Below are 10,882 nucleotides of genomic sequence, written 5' to 3'. Positions count from 1 at the left end.
CTTAATTCAAGCAAACATTTCTACACTAGTAGGACTATATATGTAATACAATGTGTATTATTCCCTGGCAATACCCCGCATGGAAGGCTTGTTATAAAATCAAGGTAATTTGCAGATCGGCGCATTTTGCCCATTATTCTCTATTCTGTAAACCCCATCCAGACCCTCATATAAACCAGTCACGTTCTTTTTGATAAAAAAAGCCCTACAAAAACATCTCTCACCTATGACAAAATATGACAAAATATAAATAAATTATGTCCCAGTTCTCACTTAGGATAAACATTCATTCATTGATTTATTTCATAATAATCATAACATGATCTTACTTTTTTAATAAATATTTTTAAAAGTATATGAACCATTTCCATCAATGGGGCGAGTTTGTATAGGTCGATTTTGTACAGTGCCGAAAATCCTGTATTCGCCTGGGTTCCTGACACAAAATATTGACTACCGTCTGTTTGAAGTGAAGCTTGAATATTTCATCAGGATACCAGGTTACAGCCACTATGGCATCTGGAGGCATGGCGGTAAATTCAGGTGATTATTACTATTTTTCAATGTTAGGAAGTACGGGGAAAGGTTTCCGTTTAAAAGAAGAAAATCTTTTGAAATGACGTACCGTCAATTTTATTGTTCGAAATTGTTTTTTGTCTGTGACATGTTTCCTGTAGCCTGTGATTTTTCCATTAAATGGGCTCACATCACACTCACAGGCACTAATTTCTGTCAATGGGGGGTTTATTGGCTGAACAATCACTGAACAACAGGCTTCCTGACTTAGGACGTGCATAAAAGTGCAGCGAGTTAAAATGTTTTAACAGGCGCCATTAACGAAGTATACATGTACATGATGTACAAAGTCACAGAAAAGAAAAAGCAGTTTAAACATGATGTCATGAATGAACTACACACACATAAATAAATATATACATGTATATATATACGTTTACAAGTGTTACAGGATGAGGATGATTCTCATAAATGGGTACTACATGTATCTCCATTTATTAATTAAAATAAAGCGAAACCCAACGTCCACGGCTTCCCTCTTCATCTTCACACAATTACTATCATTGTTTTCATAGAACAATGCAAGGTTCATGTTCAGACCATATTGAAATATATTGGTTTAGCTAATGTCCTGCAATTATTTTATCACATAATCTATAATTATGTTTATAAAGAGATAGATTCCTTCTGAAAAGAAATCATCAAGTTTGTATGATACATGCTATTTATAAATTATATATGTTTGCATCAATCCTACACTAATCTAGTGTTTCGGCAGTATTTTTTATATGATGAATAAAATATTGTTATATAGGTCCGCCATCATCAGGGATTGTCCTATATATTTAAAATATTATTGTTTCTTTACCTTGGTTTGTATAAAAGTGACACCTAACATCCACATATTCCAACATCAATTAGAATTCAGATAGCAAAAAATCTTATTAGGAAGACTCTGTATACATACTATTAGTATTTTATTGTAATTTTATTACAAAATAATGATCACATGATGCTAGTATTACTAGACTTGCAATAGCTTTACATCAATCCAACACTAATTTAGTGTTTCAGCGGTTTTTATACAACCGCAAATAATTTTTGCGGTCATATATTGGTATGACAGCGTCGTCGTTGTCCGAAGACACATTGGTTTTCGCACAATAACTTTAGTTTAAGTCAGTGATTTTGCTAGCGCTCGTCATTTTCGTCATTTACGAAACAATTTTCTAAATGAAGAAAGCATTCCAAATCAATTTCTTCACTTAAATTTGGAAAGAGTAAAGATATTTTCGCATGAAAATACTATAATTCTACCTGTCTTATTGTTTCTGACAAGTTTATGACCCTCAGCTAATTAACATTAACAACAGGTGTTATAAATTGTGATTACAGATAATCCGCTTATAGCCATCGGATGGGTCACTAATCCGTTAATTATTTATCAACCTCATAATTGATCATCATAATTATTTTCCCCAGTAAAATCAGTCAGTCGGCATTTCAATTTCAATATTTATCAAACGAGCACAATTTGCAGTTCGTTTGTCGTAGTTTCGTCATTTGAGTTTTCCCTCGGACAGTTCGCATTTTAATTTCAATATTTCTCAAACGATCACAATTTGCAGTTCGCTTGTCTTAGTTTCATCAAATGAACGCATTTTCGTCATATTTGATATAACTTTTAATCAAAGACTTTCGACAATTTCCATTAAAAAGATAGAACTTTATTCATAACATTCGAAATGTTTTCACGAGTCAAACATGTGCTTCCTTTACGATGAACTGCACATGTGCGAAAATATTCTTATGAATTTAAAGACACTAAAACGTAAAATACGAAATAATTAAGTATCAAACTAAAAAGTGAGTGACAAATATAGCTCTTATTTAGCAAATTTAATTTAAAAAATGATAATTTCCTGCCTTTTTTAAACACGAACCAATCCGTAGATGAATCCGGATTCATTCTGAATTTATTATCCACTTGTCACTTCCCGTTTTCATTTCATTTGGAAATCGAAAGTAAACGTGATCTATTCATGATAAATTTACAATTTAAAGTCATTAGAATTGTTCCAATAAGGATTTGTACAAATCCTTGGTTCCAACTTTACGCAACAGCATAGTGTATTTCACAAAAGTAAATAAAAAGGGGGGTAAATTTTTTTGAGTGGGGGGGGGGGTTGTCAATTTCGCAAAAGCATAGTGTATTGCACAAAAGCAAAAAATTGAATATAAATTCAAATCATATAACCAATTCTATGTTCTTTGACTAGTTATTCGGTGTCAGAAACCTATTTTGTGTCAAATATTTAAATACAATCCAAATTCAGACCGGTATCAAGTGCGAATATTGTGTCCATTTTTGCCCCAACTGTTCAGGGTTGGACCTCTGCGGTTGTATCCAGCTGTGCTCAGCGAAGCATTTTATTGTATTATATGCTAATGATAAATGTATAACATTTATGAATGGGTTTAAGCATTGTAGGCCCGCCATCATCAGAGATTTACCTATCAGTTTATTTTAATTTTGTCGTCGTCAATAGATCTGCTATATTTTTATGCTTTTTATAAGCTATTATTGGTTTGCTTGAAAATATTTCGTTGCATATCGCATCCTGTTTTAGTAGATCCCAATGTTTACTAATGCATTGTTTTAATTTATGAATGCATGGATTGAATTTCGTTGCCAATACTAAAGGAATTTCCTTTGTGTGTTTTTTGGCCTTTTTTCTGATTAAATCAGATCTATCACATGATAATGCCTCATTTATATACTGTTTGATTTCAATCTCCTTGTATCCTCTTTTTATTAAGTTCAATCTGAACTGTAACAAAATATGTTGTAAATCATCAGTATTATTTGTTGCTCTAATGTATCTGATAACTTCGCCCTTGATAAAACCTGCAAACACTTGTAGACTGTGACACCTTTTACGATGTAGATAAAGGAAAGCATTTGTTGGTTTAAAATGTGTTTTCACATCCAAGATGTTTTCATTAGAAAACCTCGTTCCTTTGAAAATATTAACATCAAGAAATATTATTTCTTTAGATGAAAATTCTAGTGTGAATTTTAAGAATGGATGATGATTATTTGCTAACTCTAACAAATCCTTTATTTCCTTCATGTGGCTGTGATATATTAATAAAATATCATCACGATACCTACCATAGAAAATGATATTTTTTCTATGTTCAAACTTAGAAAGAATTTCTTTCATAATTTTATACATGAGAATATCACAGATTTCCGGGCTTGGCACTGCTATTGCGGCGCCTATATTTTGCTTATAAAGCTGTCCATTAAAATCAAAAATGTTGTTCTCTAAAATTGATCTGAGGAGATAGATTAAATCATCCGTAGGTGGGCATTTGATTTTGTAATCTGATTTATCAAACTGATCATACAAAATTCTAACTGCCGATAATAATTCATTAATCAGGCAATTAGAGTACATTGATACTACATCAAAGCTACAAAGCCAGCAATCTGCAATAGGCTGAATCCTTTCCAACTTGTATATTAGATAAGACGTATCTTTTATATAAGTGTGTTGTTTCTGTACTATAGGTACTATAGGTACTAATCCAATAATTCTGTGACAGTACCAATCTCAGATATGATTGGCCTACACAGCTGTTTGTTTATATTTTCATTTTTATGTTTGACCACTTTAACTATTTGACAGGTCGAGACGACGGAGTGGGTGTGAATTTACGACGGCTTTCTGACTGTCTAAATAAAAAGAAATTAAATTAAATTTTAGAGAATAGCTGTTATAGTTTTGATTAGTATGTTTCAATAGAAAAATAAATACAGAATTAAATGGAACAAAAGATGAATCCATCTATCTATCTTCCCGTCTAGGAGTGGACTCATTTTGAGTATAGAAACTGCAGCGTGATGAATAGCCTAAAACGATTTTTACAGTTAACTTATGAGCCAAGGTTATTCTGGGACATAATATATTGTATAATAATCCCAGGGTAATTGTAGCTTTGATTGGTAAAAACTTGTCAGATCCAAAGGGTATTTGGCACTAATTCTTTTTTTGCAGCTTAAAAGCAATTGACACTTTCACAACACATTCATAGCTATATGTGGGTCTGTCCATTTAGCCATGACATAAAATGGGACATCATAGTTATATTTTAGAATGTGACACAGGTTGAAAAAAAAAAAATTGATTCAGAAAGAGGATATACCAAAGCATCCAGAAAAATACAACAGAAGATAGTTTGACCATTATAAAATTGATTCTGGATGCCTTCTTTTACCAATAAACATTTGTAACATATGTGACATGTCAAATATTCATTTAAAAAAAATATTAGTGATGAAATCTTCTTCACTTTGAAAGCAGTGTCAACAATGCTAAGAAACAAAAGTAGATGTCATTTAAATAGAAACAATTAACCAAATGAAGATGGGGAAATAATTTTTAATGCCCCCGCCGTAGCGGACAAGTAAGTTTTGGGTTGTACTTGTCCTACTGGACAAGTTGAAAAAAAAGTTATTGTAGAGGCCTGATTGTCCTATATATTTAAAATATTATTGTTTCTTTACCTTGGTTTGTATAAAAGTGACACCTAACATCCACATATTCCAACATCAATTAGAATTCAGATAGCAAAAAATCTTATTAGGAAGACTCTGTATACATACTATTAGTATTTTATTGTAATTTTATTACAAAATAATGATCACATGATGCTAGTATTACTAGACTTGCAATAGCTTTACATCAATCCAACACTAATTTAGTGTTTCAGCGGTTTTTATACAACCGCAAATAATTTTTGAGGTCATATATTGGTATGACAGCGTCGTTGTCGTCCGAAGACACATTGGTTTTCGCACAATAACTTTAGTTTAAGTCAGTGATTTTGCTAGCGCTCGTCATTTTCGTCAATTACGAAACAATTTTCTAAATGACGAAAGCATTCCAAATCAATTTCTTCACTTAAATTTGGAAAGAGTAAAGATATTTTCGCATGAAAATACTATAATTCTACCTGTCTTATTGTTTCTGACAAGTTTATGACCCTCAGCTAATTAACATTAACAACAGGTGTTATAAATTGTGATTACAGATAATCCGCTTATCGCCATCGGATGGGTCACTAATCCGTTAATTATTTATCAACCTTGTAATTGATCATCATAATTATTTTCCCCAGTAAAATCAGTCAGTCGGCATTTCAATTTCAATATTTATCAAACGAGCACAATTTGCAGTTCAATAGCCTAAAACGATTTTTACAGTTAACTTATGAGCCAAGGTTATTCTGGGACATAATATATTGTATAATAATCCCAGGGTAATTGTAGCTTTGATTGGTAAAAACTTGTCAGATCCAAAGGATATTTGGCACTAATTCTTTTTTTGCAGCTTAAAAGCAATTGACACTTTCACAACACATTCATAGCTATATGTGGGTCTGTCCATTTAGCCATGACATAAAATGGGACATCATAGTTATATTTTAGAATGTGACACAGGTTGAAAAAAAAAAAATTGATTCAGAAAGAGGATATACCAAAGCATCCAGAAAAATACAACAGAAGATAGTTTGACCATTATAAAATTGATTCTGGACGCCATCTTTTACCAATAAACATTTGTAACATATGTGACATGTCAAATATTCATTTAAAAAAAATATTAGTGATGAAATCTTCTTCACTTTGAAAGCAGTGTCAACAATGCTAAGAAACAAAAGTAGATGTCATTTAAATAGAAACAATTAACCAAATGAAGATGGGGAAATAATTTTTAATGCCCCCGCCGTAGCGGAGGGGGCATTAAGTTTTACCCTTGTCCGTCTGTACGTCCGTCCTTCCATCCGTCCGTACGTCCTAAAGTTGGTTTCCGTTCTCTAACTTTAGTTTGTCTCAACCAAATGTTATGAAACTTATACACAATGCTTATTACTACTTAATACAGATCAAGTTTGAATTTTGGTGGCGTCACTTTTACCGTTCTAGAGTTATGCTCCTTTACAAATGAAAAAAATTGCTAAATTTTCCGTTTCCGTTCTCTAACTTAAGTTTGCCTCAACCAAATGTTATGAAACTTATACACAATGCTTATTACCACAATATACAGATCAAGTTTGAATTTTGGTGCCGTCACCTTTACTGTTCTAGAGTTATGCACTTTACAAATGGAAAAATAACATTTTTTTTTTTTTTTTTCTAAATATCAAGTCATTTTTAAAATTGGAGTTATCTTCCTTAGTCAAGATTATAGTTGAATCAACTACAATCAATGCTTTATAAAATGCAATGTTTAATTTTTCCTTCCACTGATAAATTAAAGCAATTTTAAAAATTTTTTGGTCGTATATTGGTATGACGTTGTCGTCGTCGTCGTCGTCGTCTGGCGGCGTCCGGCGTCGTCCGAAGACACATTGGTTTTCGCACTCTAACTTTAGTTTAAGTGAATGGATCTCCATGAAATTTTACCATAAGGTTCAATACCACGAAAGGAAGGTTGGGATTGATTTTGGGGGTTATGGTACCATTAGTTAAGGAATAAGGGGCCAAAAAGGGGCCAGAAATAAGCATTTTTGTAACTTCCAGACAATAACTTGTGTGTAAGTGTATGGATCTCTCTGACATTGTACCACAAGGTTCCATATCACAAAGGGAAGGCTGTAATTGATTTTGGGGGTAATTGCCTCAAAATTTTAGGAATTAGGGGCCAAAAAAGGGGCAAAAAACAAGCATTTTTCTAGTTTCATGACAATAACTTGTGTGTAAGTGTTTGGATATTTCTGAAATTGTACTACAAGGTTCTATATCACAAAGGGAAAGCTGGAATTGAGTTTGGGGGTAATTGCCCGAAACGTTTAGGAATTGGGGGCCAAAAATAAGCATATTTCTAGTTTCCAGACAATAACTTGTGTTCAAGTGTATGGATCTCTCTGAAATTGTACTGCAAGGTACCATACCACAATGGGAAGGCTGGGTTTGAGTTTGGGGGTGATGAATCATAAGGGGGTTCAAAAAATTTGGGAGGGGGATTTTTTTTTTTCTTTTTTTTTCTTTTTTTCCTTTTTTTTTTCTTTTAAAATTTTCCATTTTAAGTTGGTTATTTCTGATTAATATTTAAAAGCAAATAATAATGATATGGTAGGAGATACACACCAAACAGGATGTGTAAATTATTATATAATAAGTATTGTGCAATAGCAAGAAATTTTCAATTGCACAGTATTGCACAATAGCAAGAAATCTTCAATTGCACAGTATTGCGTCATAGCAAGAAATCTTCAATTGCACAGTATTGTGCAATAGCAAGAAATATCCAATAGCACAATATTGCGCAATAGCAAGAAATTGTCAATTGTACAGTATTGCGCAATAGCAAGAAATATTCAATTGCACAGTATTGTGCAAAAGAAGATACTTCGTATAAATTGCTTATTTCTTGATCAATTTCAATGGGGTTTTATTCTTGAATTCTTGGGGTTCTTTAATATGCTGAATCTAACCGTGTATTAAGTTTTTGGATTTTGGGCCCCGTTTTTAAATTGGTCCACATTGAGGTCCAAAGGGTCCAAAATGTAACTTTGTTTGATTTCATCAAAAATTGAATTATTGGGGTTCTTTGATATGCCGAATCTAACCGTGTATTTAGATTCTTAATTTTTGGTTCTGTTTTCAAATTGGTCTACATTAAGGTCCAAAGGGTCCAAAATTAAACTTAGTTTGATTTTAACAAAAATTGAATTTTTAGGGTTCTTTGATATGCTGAATCTAAACATGTATTTAGATTTTTGATTATGGGCCCAGTTTTCAAGTTGGTCCAAATCGGGGTCCAAAATTAAACTTTGTTTGATTTCAACAAAAATTGAATATATGGGGTTCTTTGATATGCTGAATCTAACCATGTATTTAGATTTTTGATTTTAGGGCCCCGTTATCAACTTTGTCCACATTGAGGTGAAAAGGGTCCAAAATTAAACTTTGTTTGATTTCATCAAAAATTGAATTCTTGGGGTTCTTTGATATGCTGAATCTAACCATGTATTTAGATTTTGGATATTGGACCATAATAGGTGAATGTCCAATTTAAAATTTTTAAGTTCTTAGACCACATTCATTCTGTGTCAGAAACCTATGCTGTGTCAAATATTTAATCACAATCCAAATGCAAAGCTGTATCAAGCTTGAATGTTGTGTCCATACTTGCCCCAACTGTTCAGGGTTCGACCTCTGCGGTCGTATCAAGCTGCGCCCTGCGGAGTATTTTATTACCCTTCATTTCTAAAAATATTTTAGTCTTCTTTGAAAATTGGAGTTATCTTTCTTTGTGCATAATGGTATTTGAATCAACTACAACAAATGCTTTATACAATGCAATATTCAATTTTACTTCCCACTGATAAATTAAAGCAATCTTCACCATTCAGTGGTTACAAGCACTTTGATTACCATTCTAGGGTTATGCCCCTTTACAAATGAAAAAATTGCTGAATTTTTCGTTTCCGTTCTCTAACTTGAGTTTGTCTTAACTAAATGTAATTTCAAAAAATATCAATGTCATTATTCAAGTAATTTTTATACGACCACAAAAAATTTTTTGCGGTCGTATATTGGTATGACGTTGGCGTCATTGTCGTGGTCGTCCGGCGTCGTTATCGTCCGAAGACACATTGGTTTTCGCACTATAACTTTAGTTAAAGTGAATGGATCTCTATGAAATTTTACCATAAGGTTAAATACCACAAAAGGAAGATTGGGATTGATTTTGGGGGTTATGGTACCAACAGTTAAGGAATTAGGGGCCAAAAATAAGCATTTTCTAGTTTCCAGACAACAACTTGTGGAACAGTGTATGGATCTCTCTGAAATTATACCACAAGTTTCCATACCACAAAGGGATGGTTAGGATTTGCTTTATGGCTCAAACCATTTATGAATTAGGGGCAAAAAAGGGGGAAAAACAAGGTTGTCCTGGTTAATGGACAAATACTCTAGTACAAAACATAATTTAAAGCAGTGTAAGGGAGATAAATCAAATACATCATTTGAATTACCTCCCTTACACTGCTTTTAAATTATGTATAAAGTAATGGTTAATGAACAATTAAGTGTAAGGGAGGTAATCCAAATACAACGTTTTGATTACTTCCCTTACACTGCTTTTAAATTATGTTTAAAGAAATGCATATTTATAAAGCAAGACCACTAAAAATATCTGCAAATGTTGCATCTTTTTTTTTTTTTACCAAAAAATCCATATGAAAGATTTGACACCATATTTTAAATTCTATTATAAAATAGATTAAGTTAGCACTATGGTAAATTTAAATGGGTAATTATGGTTGCAAATTCCATTGGAAATTTGAATTGAGATTATGACCATATCTTGAGGGAAAGAATTTTTTGGGGGAAAAAGGGGGGGGGGGGGGGGAAAGAAATTGTGGGGGGTCAATTTTTTCTCATTTCAGATTTCAGAAATTAAAAAGAATTATTCTTCAAATATTATTTTTTTTTCAAATTTCAAATATTGAAAAATTTCAAGAAGTAATCTTTAATTGCACAGTACAGAGTTCGCGAAAATGGTCGGTCCTGTCGGTCCTATCAGTCAAAATGAGGCTCGGACCAGTATTTTGAAGGCTAGTGCCGGTCCCGATGACTGATCTAAAAGCGGCCGTTGTAGTGCATATTTCAGCACTTTTTTTACATCGGTTATTAGATGTACCGTAACTGTTTCCAATAAGTGTTTACATCGGTTATCAGATGTACCCGCTGCCAATTTCCGGTACTGGTTTACGGATTTATTATAAACAAAACAAAGCGGCGATTTACACGTGGCCTACTAAATTTGTTCATAGAGCCATCCCTGGCAAACAATCGGCGATTGAACCCTTCAATGGAGCAAACAAATACTGTAACAGCCGAGAAAGCGATTCATATGATGAAATGGATAGTGAAGATGACTTTAAATAAGAACAATCAGAAGACCTGAACTGGTCCTTCATTGTTAATTTGCCTGTGGGTGCGAAGAATCAAACTAATATTAGTAAAGTTATTTTTCGATAAAATATGTTATTAATTTTATTTCAGGATAAAATTGACAGATTTTGTAGGACTGGCTAAAATTTTGTAGGACTGACAAATAATCATGCTTTGTCGGTCCCATGACCGACGGGTCGAAATAAGTTTTCGCGAACTCTGACAGTATGGCGCATTAGATTTGTAAAATCTTTGACCACATTTATTTGTTTGTTATGCCGAATCTGACCGTGTATTTAGATTTTTGTCGAGCCTGCGACTTTTGTCGCAGAAAGCTCGACATAGGGATAGTGATCCGGCAGCGGAGGCGTTAGCTAACTTCTTAAAAGC

The 10,882-nt window shown here is 33.0% G+C and overlaps 1 protein-coding gene across 2 annotated transcripts in view; it reads left to right on the top strand.

Annotated features, from left to right (window-relative positions):
* Positions 1 to 456: 456 nt before the first annotated feature.
* LOC127724640 (nuclear pore complex protein Nup205-like) overlaps positions 457 to 10,882 on the top strand; it is a 263,442-nt gene continuing 253,016 nt past the window's right edge. For both annotated transcript variants that reach the window (XM_052231664.1, XM_052231663.1), the window contains exon 1: positions 457 to 543. In XM_052231664.1, the coding sequence (XP_052087624.1) occupies positions 513 to 543 (31 nt within the window). In that variant the 5' untranslated portion in view covers positions 457 to 512. The remainder of the gene's footprint in view (positions 544 to 10,882) is intronic.

Source organism: Mytilus californianus, unplaced genomic scaffold (assembly GCF_021869535.1).
Source record: "Mytilus californianus isolate M0D057914Y unplaced genomic scaffold, xbMytCali1.0.p SCAF_14, whole genome shotgun sequence".
NCBI lineage: Eukaryota > Metazoa > Mollusca > Bivalvia > Mytilida > Mytilidae > Mytilus > Mytilus californianus.
The sequence above is the reverse complement of the archived record's forward strand: the minus strand, read 5'-3'. Positions and strand labels throughout refer to the sequence as shown.